We start from the raw sequence: 16,809 nt of genomic DNA on the forward strand, positions 1-16,809 counted from the left end.
AAGGTACTTTCCATTTGGAATTTTGCCTTGGATATTCTTATTTTGCTTTTTTTCAATTTTTGATAAGCATTTTGTTGTCTTGCACTCAGGAACATTCTTTGTAACAAGAAAAAATTCAGATAGAGCACTTCCACATAGGGTAAGTACATCAAGTATCAGACAGGATTGAATACTCCCATTATGTACATTCTGGTGTGATCATCGAACTAGTATTCCCATTAATATTCATCAGTCATTGTTAATCATATTTGGCCAATTCATTTTCAGTCCCCTTTAGCTTTCATTGATCTGCATGTTTTTATAGGAATATGACAGTTGCTATCCATTGTTTGAAATGTTTGAGTTTTTGATTTTGCCATTTGATTCGGGACATTCCTTTTTGAAATTTTATCTATTTTTTATTTTGCTTTTTCATACAGCTTTTAAATGTACCATCAAAGCAAAGAACTGCTTCAAATGCAGCAAACGCACATTGTTTGAATACAGATATAACCATGACAACATAAAAACACTAGAAAATAAATATTACAAACATTTGGGGTGTTTTCATTTATTGTACAACAAAACCAAAATACTGGCGTTACACATATAATATCACTGTAATGCTCTTCTTAAAAAATAAGGCGTTATTGTCACATTATAAAATTACAAAAAACTAGGTTTTTTAATATTACACGTAAAGCTTTAGAATGGAAACAAAACAAAGCTAAAACTTTTCTTGTCATAAGAATTCAAACAAAACAAAGCTCTGACTCTTCCTTGTCAAACATAACTAAAACTGCATAAAGCTAAAACTTTTTAATCCTAATATCCTTGAAACAATACCATATTTTTTCCCCTGTTGAATCTAAGGTTAAAGAACCTGGATCAAGCCACTGACAAAATTTCTAATAAATAAATTATCCTTAACCCTTGATCTGAAACAGCATACATTGAGAATACAATGCAACTTTTTAAAGAAAATAAAGAGGAAAAAATCAAAAATACCATGCCCCCACATTCTTTAATTTTCTTAATCCTGATAATTTAAACAACTTTAATTTTAAAAATATTTAAGAACTTTTGAATGTAAATAGCCAGATTTCATTATATATATATCCTTAATGAATTTGTTTATGAAATGCTTTTTTCTTAGTAAATTCTAGAATTTAAAGTGACTTGTGAATGACACCTTTTACTTTTAAATTGTGATTGACAGCTCTTATTTCTATGACTTACTTTAAAATAATGCCATGTCCTATGACAAAATGCAACAAAAATACTAAAAATTGAATATTACATTGTAATTAGTAAATTTTACCTGTATACTTAAAGCCACATGGATATTTTTGCCTTTAACTCATTTTAAATGAGTAACCTATTAACAACTGAAGGAATAAAAGAAAAATATTATCCTTTTATTCTTAAATAATATAAATTATAAAAAAGATAACATTAAAAAGTGGATAAATGAGCTTGTTTCATATAAACATTAATCAAATATATTTTAACAGGTAATCTAATGAACTCAAATGCTTCTGTCAAAATGGGAAACACCTCTGTGATGTTATACCATTGAATGTGGGAGGAAGGAAGCAAATTTTTTTTTCATATTGTTGTGGGCCAATTATAATTATAATATTTTGTCCATTGTATGTGGCTAAATTTCTCATGATGGATGTGAGTATTTTTTTTAAAATTACTCCCTTCTGTCCCTTATCCATTGAATTGGAATAGCCACTAAAAGGTACCAGTAAGGGGATCCCAAAACCAAATCAACTACTATTTGAAAATAAAAAGAAAAAAACTTGACAGCTAAAAAATATGATACATAAAATTAATACTTTAAGAAGAAACAATCTGTATTCATGCTTGTGTGAACATAAATATCAAAAATTGTGTAAATCAAAACCCTGTATGTAAAATGACTAGTGTATACATAAAACAGTAACATATTACCTATTAATATAAATCAAAATTCATTTTGCCCTGTGGATTTAAAATTACTTTCTGTAACGGGTTGATCCTTCAATAAAATAAACTCTAGATTACAGTCCAATCTCCAATACATATTTACCCGGTTCAGCCAAAAAGAACAATATAAGTTAGACAAAAACAGCAAACATTATAATATAAGAAGATGTGGCATGAGAAAACTCTCTACCTTTAAAACCAATGATGTAGAAGATACCTATACAGTTTGTGCAATTATTTGAATTACAAATGTAATCTTCTATTAGTTGTCCATTAACCTGGTTTTTATTTGTGTTTTTCAAACTTGATGTGCATAATGACTCATATTTGTTTAACATTGTGCAATTTAATATTTCCAGATAAAAATGACCACAGCAAAAGCAAACTGAATGATATCGTGTTTTACAGTTTACAATAAATTGTTGACAAGGGACTTTTTATGAAAACATCAAGGATTTGTAAAACATCTAATAGATTAGGAGTTGTCATTATTTTGTTAAAGAGTAAAATAGGTTATTTTTCAAAATCGTTTTCACATAGAAATTTCTATGTAAGGGAGATAATCAAAGTCTATTCTATTAGATCACTTACTCTTCATTCACAATGCCCTTTATATTCCTTCAAGAATCTTCATTTCTCTCATTTTTTATTATTTTATTACCCGTGTATTTCTGAGGCTACGCATTATTCTATTCCAGCAACCCTTAGATTTCTTGCTGATTTCAAAACCACAAAATTTAAATATTCTGCTGGTGTAAAGTTTTATAATTCTTGTTATTCTACATTTTTCATACATTTTCCCATTAACTTACTCCCACAAATTGTACAAAATATGTACCAAATGAGAAATAAACTCAATAATTTCACACATTCCTGTGACAAACTAAAAATAAAATTAGACAGAAATACAGTTACCTCCCTTTGAATAATTTGGTAAATTCAATTTTACTCAACACCACCATCAAAATACAATCCATAAAAAAATCCTTTTCAAACATATGAGCGTGTATATTTATACAATGATTAGTTAATAGTATACTGTAAACCAATTTATTTCCGCGAGTGATTTACTTTCGTGAGTAGAAAAATAACATGAATATAAATCATTGTAAATATGTTAAACTTAGATCGTTCCTCAATCAATTACTTCAAGTAAATTTGGAAATTGCCAAATTAAATGGCAGCAAAAAAGGATAGAAAGGGCTTAACACAAAATAAAGTATGCGCAAAAATAAGTTGGTTTACAGTAATTCTTTCAGATTGCTTTATAAATAATGTTCACTATGGATTTCTGATCTGAACACATGCACCTGTCGGATTTGCAGAAAGAATAAAACATTGGAATGTTTTAAAATGAGCAAAGTTATCTCCTCCTTGTTACCAGTGGCAACATTAACTTCCTGTTCAAGTTCCATCTTCTACTGGTACCTCCTGGTTACTGGATGAAGGCTGTGAACCAGGTAACTCGTCTATATCTGGGTTATCAAAGAACTAAAAGAAATAACAGAACAGTACAACTATATGTATGGACCATACTTTGGTTAAATTGTATGACTGGGAGACTTACAAATAATAATGTGGGTTCTATAAATGCTTACATTTCATTTCAAGGCACCAACAAATTTAAATATAAGCTTCTTAGATCCTAGGCATCTGTTTCAAATGCTAATCACAATGACTGTTTTTGGTTTGTGTTGATTAGTATTTAGTTTTCTTTGTAGTGTATTGAAGGTTGTTATTTGATTGTCATTTTTTGATATTTTTTGCCATGGTTTTGTTGGTATCATTTAGATTTATGAATTTTGATTGTCCCTTAGATATCTTCCACATTTTTTTTTATTGAATGCAAAATAATTGCCCTCTCTGAATATTCATAAAAAGTGTTTGTTTCATGCCACCTATTGTTCTAAAATTCCTAACTGAATAAAATTATTTAATCTAATAAATAATCAATCTGAATGATTTCTAATTATTCCTGTATTCATCAGAGTTGGTTTCTTACTTACCTGAATGAGATTATCTAATCCAAATAAATAGCCATCTTCATGATTCCCTAAGGTCCATGGCTCTCGGTGAGTCAGTGTTATATCTGTCATCAACATAGTTTTTGTAAAGTCAATAAGCCACGCCCCACTTGCATTGTTTCCATCAAATATAACCAAGACAGAACTACCTATCATCTAAAAATAGAAAATATTATTTATAGATTTATCAATGCAAGCGTTTTCAGGATGAACATTTCAAGGGTAAAAATAGTTTTTCCTGTTTTAAAAAAGAAATGAGATGTAAAATTAACAGCAAACTGTTTTTTTTTTTAGTTTTAGATGAAGGTGCTTTCAGGTGCGTTTGACTTGACACATTCTGTGGTCAATTTCTTATCTATTATGGACCATAACTCCTGGACAATTTAAAGTGAAAATCATTAATATTGAACTTGACCTTGTCATCAGTAATAGAATATATAAATTTGATAATGATATATTATTGTTTAAATGGTCCATAAGTTATAGCTGCGTAACTTTTAAGACTATACTGTAATAAGATTATCTATTCACTATTCAAAGAAAGAAATATTTTTCTGAAGGTCTACTTTGGCTGCATTGTCAAATAATTTAATTTTGAATGTAACGCATGGCATCTTCTGATTGGCTGACGTTGTTTCTTTTATCAGCTCAAAGACATAATTTTGTCATAAGACCGTGACGTCATGAATGTTTTTTCATGGACTACTCCATGTTTAAATGGAATTTAGAATTAAATTATAAGAAATGACTGAATTTTTTTTCTGTCTATTCGAAATAGCATAAAAAATGTGGTGTACACTTTAAAATAACCTGTACCGATGGTTTTTCAGTGTGCACCACATTTTTGATGTTATTTCTTCATAGACAGAAAAAATATTACAGTCATTTCTTAATTGTAATGAATTGAATTAGACTTTTGATCATTCTAGTTTAGGCAATATAAATAATGAAATGTTTATTTCTTGCAAGATTTTTTTTCTAAATTGATCTTTGAATTAATTGCATATTTTATTCTATTTTTAGATATCTTACCTCACGTGACATAAAGAATTTTGAGATTTCAAATGTCTGTCGGATAGTTCTGAGTCTTTCACATAAATTACATCGTACTGTGGATTTGCCTTTAAGAAACTTCTTAAAAATCTGTTGTACCTATAAAAAAAGTAATTGATAAACATGCCTTCATTTCAGGTAAAAATCTAGCTAGTTCTTAATGGTTGGTTTTGAACTAATTTCTTCTTAATTGCAATAAGTTCTTTTTTCATATTTTCTATTTTTTTATGTGCGCAGTGGCAGATCCAGGGGGGTTCTGGGGGTTGGAACCCCCCTTTTTTTGATCTATCAATGCATTTGAATGGGGACATGTAGTTGGAACCCCCCTTTGTCCTGGGTTAGAAACTCCCCCTTTTTAAAATGGCTAGATCTGCCCCTGGTGCGTGTGTTTAGACAAATTCTTTATGCACCTATCAAGAACTTTTGTGTCAGAGGCTGATGTTTGTTGCTGTCTGAGATAATTGTTTTTCATTTATTGTTTTGTCATAAATAAAGCCATTGTTTTATTTGTTTAAATTGTTTCACATTTTATGCCTTTTGTAGTGGATCTCATTAGGGTCTAAGCGTGACGCAGGATTGCTGATTTTTTGTAAGCGAGACACGTGAAAGTCAAATTATTGTGCTGTGAAAACGGGAAATGAAGTCTAGCGGGACAAGGGAAATTACAAAAATATCAGAATTGCTTATGTACATAGTGTAAGTGAGATACAGGAATCTGACAAAATAGTAAGCAGGATCCAGGATCAGAAACCCTCAATGAGACCCCCTTTGTAGCTGACTATATGGCATTTGTTTTGCTCATCATTGAATGCCATACTATGTACTATTATTACATAATCCTTTAATTTGTACTGTGTTAGAGTTTAGCAATCTTCATTTTATACAGTACTGAGGGGGGATAGGACTTTTATCGAGACTCCGTGATCGGGTGTTTTTAAGCTCGGGATTTTGGGATTGTCCCTTTCGGGATCCAGGAATTCTTTTTTGAATTTCGGGATGTCAGAATTTAAATTTATTTAAATTCGGGACCACGGGATTCCGTGTTTTTAAGCCTGGGATTTCAGGATCAGGACCCCTCCTACCTCCCCTTCAGTTCTAGAATTCAAGTACCTACACTTACTTTTAGCTTTGATTTTTTAGTATTTATATTGTGATCTCATAAAGTCATGCTGATTATAAGGGGTAAAGTTATCAAAAATCTTTGAATATTTGTACCTGTCCTGGTTTATTTTACTATAACCAGACATTACATGTGACATGTATTATTGGTATTGGTATTGGATTCGAAACTTGTTAATTAATATGAGGCCAAAAGAATATATATGTCTGTTTAAGGTTACATACATAAAAAATTAGGGTATGTAGGTCAGTATTTCCATTTTATTTTTTGTGACAAGATTTTGAGTCCTACCGTTGCGGCTTGTCATGGTCCTAGTTGATCATGGGGCGAGTTTACCTGTATTTTAATGATTGGATTATTTCTATTTGTTATTTGTTGGAAAAAAATTGCGGCAAATGTTTATTTCATTACACGAGTCGTGAATTTCCTTAAAACAGCTCACAATTGTGAACATTGGGATGTATAAGGCATTGATTTATATTATTGGCAACACTATCTTCATTCTTCACTTTTGACACAAGTTCAGTTTTTTTTTTATTTTGTACTCTACAATGGAAATAAAATGACTTAGGGTCGGCGCTCAAAAGTAGGGTAGGTCCGGTAACCGTAAACAGACGTATGTTTTTTTTTGGCCTAAGGTATGTAGAAAACAACAAGTATGTGTCCCTAGTACATGGATGCCCCATCCGCACTATCATTTTCTATGTTCAGTGGACCTTGAAAATGGGGGAAATCTCTAATTTGGCATTAAAATTAGAAAGATCATATCAGAAGGTCAACATGTGTACTAAGTTTCAAGTTGATTGGACTTCATCTTCATCAAAAACTACCTCAACCAAAAACTTAAACCTGAACCAAAAACTTTAACCTAAAGTGGGACAGACAGACGGACAAAGAGACGAATGGAGGGACGGACGCAGACCAGAAAACATAATGTTCATAAATGGGGCATAAAAATCCTAACAACACTATTGTCCTGTATAAGTTATATGTAAAGTTGAAATTTTAAATTCATAATTTTTATGTCATGCTGGGTAACAAATTGGACATTGTTATTTTAGTATTAAAGATACTACCCTCCTTTTAAAACAGGCATAAAAAAGTAAGTACAAATACATACCTGATCTTTTGTTTTAATTTTCTTTAAGTTTGTCTCTGGTGGTTCTCCAGCTACCTATAAATACACAAGTATAAAACTGAGAATGGAAATTGGGAATGTGTCAAATAAATACACAAGTATAAAACTGAGAATAGAAATGGGGAATGTGTCTATAAATACACAAGTATAAAACTGAGAATGGAAATGGGGAATGTGTCTATAAATACACAAGTATAAAACTGAGAATGGAAATGGGGAATGTGTCGGGTTTCCAGCTACCTATAAATACACAAGTATAAAACTGAGAATAGAAATGGGGTTCTCCAGCTACCTATAAATACACAAGTATAAAACTGAGAATGGAAATGGGCTCCAGCTACATATAAATACACAAGTATAAAATTGAGAATGGAAATAGGGAATGTGTCAAAGAGACAACAACACGACCAAAGACCAGTAACAGTCCATGGTAACCAATGGGTCTTCAACACAGCAAGAATTTAAATCTATATAGTATATACATTTAACCAACAATAGTTTACTGAAGTACAAATATTATAGACCTCGAACAACAAAACATATTATATGTTATTATATAATACACCTATACTGACTGACTTTAAAAACGCAACACTCATTTTTGATTCTCATACAACTACTTTTCTTGCTTATCATACTTCTTTCTCTTTAGAATAAATCAACATCTGACTTATCTGTGGTTATTGAACATACCGGATTTTTAAGTCGCACGAATTTCTTAAAGCGAAATTTGGAATCAATAACAGATTTTTTCAGTTTTTTTGGCTACATGAAACAGGTCTTTCAATCCTTGGCCACAGTTAAATCAGTTTAAAAATGTTGCATCTCCATATTGCCAAGACTAAGGAATATAAAACTAAATCAGCCCATAAGAATACCATGAACAGAAAAACGTGAAATTCTGCGATCCTACACTTTCACTTCAGAAACTCATCTAACTGTCCTTCCGACAATGATACAGGTAGACAGGATTTGTTGCTGACCATCGATGATCAGATCAACATGTAGTGACAATGCAACGTCAAAAGAATTTGATTATGCAACGTCATTTGCAATGCATGTTTACGGCCGCAACATCATCTGTTAATTAAATTGCCGAATGCCACTGCGCACAGATTTATGTCATAAATGTTTCCCAAAAACTGAACTGCTTAATAATCGACTGAAGAAAAACATTTAAAGCCCTAAAGTGTAAACTGCAAAACTTATTGTAATGGGTAGAACAAAGGCAAAATCAGGTGTAAAACAGAACCCAAACTTGTCAAACAGAATTGGTTGACCCTTCTGACAATCATTTTGGCGTTTGTTACAGGCAGTCATTGCTTTTGACGGTGACACATTCATTCAAAAATTTAAAAAGAACAATATAGTGTTGCCTTTCTAAAGGCAGTCAGTATATCTAATAGACAATGAAAGTAATGAATGTTTTGATATTTTGTTTTTATTAACATAGTATTTAAACACTTATTTGTAGCAATGAAAAGCCTTGACATAAGCAATTTATTTGTTGACTGGAAATATCCGCAGAAAGTCGGTTATATTCAGTATAGAGAAGACAATGATCTTATCATAATAAATCATAACAATGCCAAATTATCACCTTTGATAAATATCGTAGAATAATAGCAGGTGTTTTCAATGATTACTTATAATACAGGAATTATTACATATTATTATGATCATTAATTATAATATTTATATAGTGTATAAGCATTGATAAGCACTTAACATAAAAACAATCAAAGCAGTTAAAAGTTAACATTAAAACCATCAATATAAAAAGGATAAATTAAAATTTTGACCACTTAACAAAGGAAACAGATGATTTCTTGATTGTTCCTTTTTTTGTTATTCAGGGGCTTCGTAAAGTGTTTTTAGTATTCATATTACTGTGTATTGACTTAAAAAAATGAGTGTCCTTTAAGCACCTGCCCTTGGTGACTCCTGCATATGAACAACGATACTATTTGTTCATATGCATCAGCCATGAGGAAGGACTTGACTTAAAAACTATTTTTATAATAGATGTGATGCTGCATCTGGTGAATGGTCAATAAACACTAACCATACTGGTTTACGTGACTACATGTATTATTAACTCAATTTATATTTCATGTTTTTTTTCAGTTGTATTTCTTTTTTTTTAATTTTCTTGTGTATTGTCTATTGCAATTGTGTGCTATAAAAAATCAATGTACTAACTATGCCTATAATGGGTCCTCTATTTGGAAATAAAATGTATCCTATCTTATCTAATAGCTTACAATATTCTGTGGGTATTGCTCACTATCGAAGGCTGTATGGTGACCTATCAATCTCCTTGTTTTCGTAAAAAGGTCAATGTCAAAGTGATTTATAATATCACAAAATATAACAAACATAGGAGTGTAGTTTGTGACCTAAGGAAAACACTGTTCTCATAACTGGTAGTGCATTGAAATTCATTAATCATAAAAGTCAATACAACATAATAGCCTTTAACATATTCATAGGAGTGTAAGCTTGTGAACAACAAAAAACAAAAAGGTTCTTGTATTAACTGTCAATTCACAACATTATGGCCTTTTTATATTTGAACACAGGAAGCAGAAGGCCCCATGAGCTTTGATATCACTTGGTATCGGTCATCTGTTAGTTTATCACATGCACAGAACAGATTGAAACTAAACTTGGCATATATCTTCCATACATTGTCCTTTTAACTTTTTAACACAGGATTAAAAATGCCATTAGAGTGTTTTGCCATCACTTGGCATCAGTCTTGGTTAACTATTAGTTTTTCCAATTTCAATCTATAGAATCACAGAACAGATCCAAATTAAATTTAGCAGATATGTTTCATCCACTGTTCTTTCTGAATATAGTTGTTCTGGTTGAAGCTAATTCATCAACAATTATGGCCACCATTGCCTTTTCTAATTTCTGATTGGCTTAACACATTGGCACGCCTACCTTATCTTCTTACATGTATATCTAGATTTGGTCCATTACAAACAAAACATATTTCTATAAATTAAAGACTTACTCTTAAAGCTTCTATTCTGAAACCAAATGCAGCTGTTGAACTTTCTTGTTCTCTAAACTGAAACAAAGAGATTGAATCCTATAGATATAAGTCATTTTCTATTTTTCTTTTGGTTACTGTTAATTCAGAAATTTTTGAGAGCATTTTGAGTGTCCCTCTGGTATCTTTCGTCCTTCTTTTATTGCTATTTTCTCATTTTAAACTAAAATGTGATTTTAATTTTTGCGATATAGGATAAAATCCTGTTTAATTCATATAAAAAGTTTCAAAATGCAAATATGAACTATTGCGATTATAACCCTGTCACATTTTTTGCAATAATAAAAACATGGCAATAATTTCCGAATTTACAGTAAATGTATTCCATGTTCCTTTTTTATTCTAACAATATTTTCGTAACATTAATATATAAAAGCATACAAACGTTCATGACATTATAAGAATATAAACTAATAAGTATCTTATTCACTATTTTATTGTAAACCAAATGAAACTGTTTCACAGATTTGTCTCCTATTGGTCAATCTAATTAACTTTTTGTTAGTTCTACTGTCCCATTGAATAAATACAATAGATATTGTTCTCTGTGTAGTTTATTCCCTTGGACCTTTAAATTTCTACTAAGAGAGAAATCCACTACTCATTCATGATATATTAATTTACCCGAGTAAAAAGTTAACTTCTAAAAGATGAAAATACATGTTATGACCTACAAATCTGCATGTGATATTGTATTTCTTCTAAAATTACTAACGCCCATAGACTACTCAACTCTATACACATAACACTCAGTGGCGGATCAAGAGGGGGGTTCCGGGGATTGGAACCCCCCTTTTTTTGGCCGATCAATGCATTTGAATGGGGACATATAGTTGGAACCCCCCTTTTTAAAATGGCTGGATCCGCCCCTGACACTAATAAAAACCAAACTAAAGTTCAAATTGAATACCCACACAACAGTGCCATGCGCTGATTTTAATTGCACATTATGATACATAATATCATGTTGACAAAATATAGTCAGTAATTTATAATTACTACTGAAATCAAAACATTAAACATAACATCAAATAAATTCACATAAGCAAGATAAAAATTTAACTGGGAAAACACGTCTAATCAAGTGGGCCCTGACATGCTGAATGGTTATATCCCATGCATGAATCGCGGGAATACAAATAACGGTCTATGGGCAGACAACTAGAAGAAATTAATTTCAATCTAATTCAGTTCCTTCAAACGGTTGAAATTACATTTATTCAATATCAATGATACATTTTCAATCTGTTCAATGTGAACAACTATAAAACATTTTAAAAAAGTTAATTTTTGACAAAATTTTCAGAATTCTTCCTTAAAATTTGTGTTTTTTTGTTTGTGTGTTTGACATATAAAAACTTGAAAAAAAAGATGATGTTGAAATTAAGGCCTTCTTACATGTTTTATATAACTTAACAAAATGTTCGAAATATTTTGTCCTTATTTCTGCCTGTGTGATATGTTTACATAGATAGCAAATGTCAACAAATTAAAAAAAAGCAAAAAAAGGTGTCATTTTCATATCAAATATAGGAATCCATTTATAGATATGAGCATTACCAAAATAATCTGCATATCCTGAGGTTAACAGCAATTTACATGTTAAAATATCACTCAGCATATTATAGAGGGGGGATAGGAGGGGTCCTGATCCCGAAATCCCGGGCTTAAAAACACGAAATCCTGAGGTCCCGAATTTAAATAAATTTAAATCCTGACATCCCGAAATTCGAAAAAAGAATTCCCAGATCCCGAAAAGGGTCAATCCCAAAATCCTGAGCTTAAAAACACCTGATCCCAGAGTCCCGATAAAGGTCCTATCCCCCTTTACTTATTATTCTATATACATGTATAGCAAAATGTGAAAACAACAGGATGATGTAACTGTACTCCTAATTTGGTCATCTCTCGACTTTACTGAATGGGTAGACATCTTTTGTCTTACACCGTGAGTTTTCATTGGCAAATATTGTCATTATCTCAGATGATGTTTTTCAAACTGTAACCCTGACATTTACAATTTTTTTGTGTTACTCACACATTAACTGTTAGCAAAGGTGCTAACTTCTAAGTGCTGGGTAACAGTTTGTCTTTTCTTCCCACACCAAATTAACTATTTGTCATTCAACACATGCATTGAATGAACTCAAATATTGACAATTTTTCTGTATATTTCTATCAAATTTACTTGAATTTTAAAATACAAGAACTGTTTCTTTAATGAATGAAATTTCAGATGAAAAAAATCAGAATCAGAAATCAATGATTTTAAGGTTAAAAAATAATTTTAAATGTATCTATTTCTCTGTGTTTGGTATGTTAACCTTGATATCAAAGGTCATTTAAGGAAACATTTTACGTAATTTCTAATCTTGTTGTAACTACTTTGTATATTGTAGTTCTCTCACAGTTTTTTCATCCAGAGTTTTTATGCCCCATTTATTGGCATTATGTTTTCTGGTCTCTTTTCGTCTGTCCACCCTTCGTTGGTTTGTTTGTTTTTCCGTCCAGTTGTCCTGCTCCAGGTTAAAGTTTTTGGTCGAGGTAGTTTTTGATGAAGTTGAAGTCCAATCAACTTAAAACTTAGTACACGTTTCTTGTGAAATGATCTTTCTAATTTTAATGCCAAATTAGAGTTTTTACCCCATTTTCATGGTCTACTGAACATAGAAAATGATAGTGCTGATGGGGCATCCATGTACTAGGGAAAAGTTCTTGTTTGTTGTTATTAATTATAGGAGTGTTCCATAGACTGATTTTGAATGTCCTAAAAACAGTCTATCATATGTCATCTCTAATTCAACAAATATTTTTAAAACCAATTAAAGGTCAAGGGCAATGTAATTAAAGGTCAAGGGCAATGTAATCGCACATGCCTTATTATGATATTTATTTTCATACATTTTGTTGCGTTTGAAGGTTACTCCATTTATAAACAAATTAAAATTAATCATCAAATGTAGTTTTAAATGCATCAAAATTACAATCAAAGTACTAATTGAAACTGGAAATTCAAACCTTGATATTTCTGCATGTTGTTATTTCATGCAATTACAATGCATGAACTTTTTGTGCAGGGGAAAAACTCATGTATCTAACAATATTAAAGTGAGCCTTCACAATGTACCTCAGACGTGCATTTCCTCTACAAACTACTCATGAGTGATGCTTGAATCAAAGAATTTATAAACATAAAAACTAAAGTTCGCAGTTGAAGAGCTTTGAGAAACCAAAATTCTGAAAGGTTTTGCCCAAAACAGCTAAGGTAATCTATTCCTGCCCTGGTGTAGAAATTTTTTAATATTTAGTACACGCTATTAGCAATATTTTTGCAATTTCATGTGTTCATATGAAATAAGCAGAAACAAGTAATTCCAGGTTTACTTTGGTTACATTACAATATATATATATTTATCTACCTATATACTTATCTTACCTGCATATACCTGAGTTTGGTTATTGCTTGTTGGTCCCTTTCATCTTCTGTTGGAGCGTCAGGGTCAAGGTCAATCATCTTTTCATATAGATCTTTCCGTAAAACTGGATTTTTTACTTCAGATTCTAAAAAGGTCCTGAAAATAAATTGTATCAAATTTGAAATCTGTAAGCAACCAGGAATATTTGTATTATCTAAGCATATTTTTCTGATATAGAGGGGGCTGGTGGGTTATTTTTTGTCTTCTATAATTGCAGATATTTGCTTTCCATAATTTGTTTTTTCTTGGATTTGTTATCTGTGACTCATGATCAGTGCATTTTTCCTGACTCGTTTTCAAATCAATCTGATAAACGTTCTCCATAATGGTTTTAAATCGTCATTTTTTTTTTGAGAACAGTGATAAAGGCGATTAACTGTTGTTTTTTCTGAACAGTTTGGATGTATTTTCTGTGAACTGTGAACAGCAATTTAAACATTTCGTGAACAACCCTTGATTTCCCCCTCAATATATGTTGTCAAAAGTGATGTTCACCATGCTAAACATCACATGCTTTTACATGTATAATTATGAAAATGTATGATGCTTAATTGGTTTTGGTATGTATATAATTGTTTTATATCTTTTATTTCAGTAATAATGTGCTTTAATTGACTGTTGCAGATATCCACTTTGGATGTTAACCTGAAAGACTTTTGTTTGTATGTATGTATTTACAGAAAAGAAAAATATTCTTTGTAATTAAAATTAACCTGTATTTTTTGGCAAATTTCCTTCCTTATATATATATATATATATATAAAAATATATATTTATATATAAATAGAATTGACATGCAGGGGTCATAATAAGCATTCATCAAATTAAAATATTAGCCAAAAAAAAACTTTAGTCTAGACTCAATTGGATTTTTTTTTATTGATAATGGGTGTTTAAAGCCAATTGGCTATATTTTGCTGGTGAGTTTTAGTGGTGGAGAAAGTCAGAGTGCCTGGAGAGAACTGCTGACCTTCAGTAATCAGTAGGAAAACTGACAATCCTTGTCAATTAAGATTGGAGTCAAATGCACCTTCCATGAGTGGAATTTGAACCTACAACCTCAGTGTTGACAGGCTAGTAGATGAATTACTATGACCTCAATGCAGCCCCCTCAAATATTTGATTTTTTTTTATACCTCAGCTACCCTGAGGGTGTTTTATATTGCAAAGAACATTATGTCTGTTTTTTTTTGTTCTCACATCGATGTCAATATAATGGAATTTTATGTGACTGTCATACAAATGAGAGGTTTAGCATCGATGTCAATATAATGGAATTTTATGTGACTGTCATACAAATGAGAGGTTTAGCTAGCTGAAACCTAATTTAATCCACCATTTTCTTCATAAATAAAAAAATGGTTATCAAGTCAGGAATATGAGAGTTGTTGTCCATTTGTATGATGTGTTTAAGCATTGATTAAGCCATTTGATTAGGGACTTATGGTTTTGTATTTTCCTATAGAGTTCGGTATTTTTGTGATTTTACTTTTTTTATTATATCGATAACAATAACTCACCTTGTTCCAATTTTGATATCCATGATGTTGGGGTTGTCAAAATGTTGTAACAAGTCTTCCATTTCTATAAAAACTGAGCAAATCTAATTAAGGAAAACACTGTTTTTCTTCAAAATGACATTTTCTCATGAAACTAAACAAATCAGACTTCAATAGGTTTTTTTTCTTTTTAGTTAAGGTGCAACCTTGAACACGTGTACAATTTATTTTTATGAAAAAAAGTCAATTCCAAAATATGTACTGGTATTAGAATTCACAAATTACAAAACGTTCTTCTTATTCAATTATTTTAAATAAATTGCCAATGTCATACTAAATAAGTTGCTTCGCCGAGGGCAGCTGGATACGACCACAGAGGTCCAACCCTGAACAGTAGACACAATATTTGCGTTTAATACAGGTCTGAATTTGGATTGTAATTAAATATTTGACACATAATAGGTTTCTGACAGAGAATAACTGTACTGAAAGAACTTAGAATTGGTTATGATTTGAATGTTTATTCCATTTTCGTGCAATACGCTATATTGTTGCAAATTGACCCCACTGAAATAAATAAAATACCCCCTTTTTTTGCTTTTGTGCAATACACTTAGCTGTTGCCTATTGACCCTCCCCCCCCCCCCCCCCCCCCAAAAAAAAAAAAATCTTATTAATTTCCAAAATCTGAAATGAGACAATAATTGCCCTCCCCCCCCCCTTTTTTTTCAACAAAAAAAAATTCTTTCCCTCAAGATATGCCCGCTCTAATGGTTATAATATTAATTCAAATTTCCAAGGGAGTCATTTTTTTGAGCGGTCATATAAAAACATAACCAGTTGCATCCTGTTGTCCTACTTATCCATGTATTTCAATATGACATTATCTTTACGAAGTTATGTAGAATCAGATTTTTAGGTCTATTTTTACTTTTCAGAAAGGTGCAATGTTGTACTATATGTATTAGTCATTCAAATTTCCAAAACATGAACCAGAAGTTGAATTCACAAATTACAAGATGTTATTCTATATAAATAAATTACCAACATGCACCCTTATATTATAAGTTATATGGTTCGCTACTGACCCCCTACAGATCCATAGAGAGTTAGAAAATTCATAGGGGCTGAGGCTGGAGGCCGAATCCCCTATGGATTTTATTCACCCTCTATGGATCCATAGGGGGTCAGTAGTTAACTCACACGCTGGACTTTTTCTGCTGCGTTTTGTTGTAAAATATACAATGAAACACAACAACATTGATAGATGACGTCACCATTATCGCGTCATGAACCCCCTATGAAATTTCTTAACCCCCCCACGGTCTCATTGGGGGTCACCACGTGACGCTGTTAAACCAATCACAACATGATAATTTGTCTGCGGTGCGATTAAATTTATCAGGACATTTCATAGATGACCAAATAATCAAATTGAAATATACTTTACTTCTAAATACTGGCAAATTGTGTATATTTACA

The 16,809-nt window shown here is 31.4% G+C and overlaps 1 protein-coding gene across 9 annotated transcripts in view; it reads right to left on the reverse strand.

The window, feature by feature from the left end:
- Positions 1-534: 534 nt before the first annotated feature.
- LOC143058825 (inositol-trisphosphate 3-kinase homolog) overlaps positions 535-16,809 on the reverse strand; it is a 76,616-nt gene continuing 60,341 nt past the window's right edge. For all 9 annotated transcript variants that reach the window (XM_076232298.1, XM_076232300.1, XM_076232299.1 and 6 more), the window contains 7 exons: positions 15,349-15,421; positions 13,789-13,924; positions 10,314-10,370; positions 7,271-7,324; positions 5,010-5,129; positions 3,960-4,133; positions 535-3,444 (listed from right to left, as the gene is read on the reverse strand). In XM_076232298.1, the coding sequence (XP_076088413.1) occupies positions 3,358-3,444; positions 3,960-4,133; positions 5,010-5,129; positions 7,271-7,324; positions 10,314-10,370; positions 13,789-13,924; positions 15,349-15,421 (701 nt within the window). In that variant the 3' untranslated portion in view covers positions 535-3,357. The remainder of the gene's footprint in view (positions 3,445-3,959; positions 4,134-5,009; positions 5,130-7,270; positions 7,325-10,313; positions 10,371-13,788; positions 13,925-15,348; positions 15,422-16,809) is intronic.

The sequence above is a fragment of the Mytilus galloprovincialis genome, chromosome 14 (genome assembly GCF_965363235.1).
Source record: "Mytilus galloprovincialis chromosome 14, xbMytGall1.hap1.1, whole genome shotgun sequence".
NCBI lineage: Eukaryota > Metazoa > Mollusca > Bivalvia > Mytilida > Mytilidae > Mytilus > Mytilus galloprovincialis.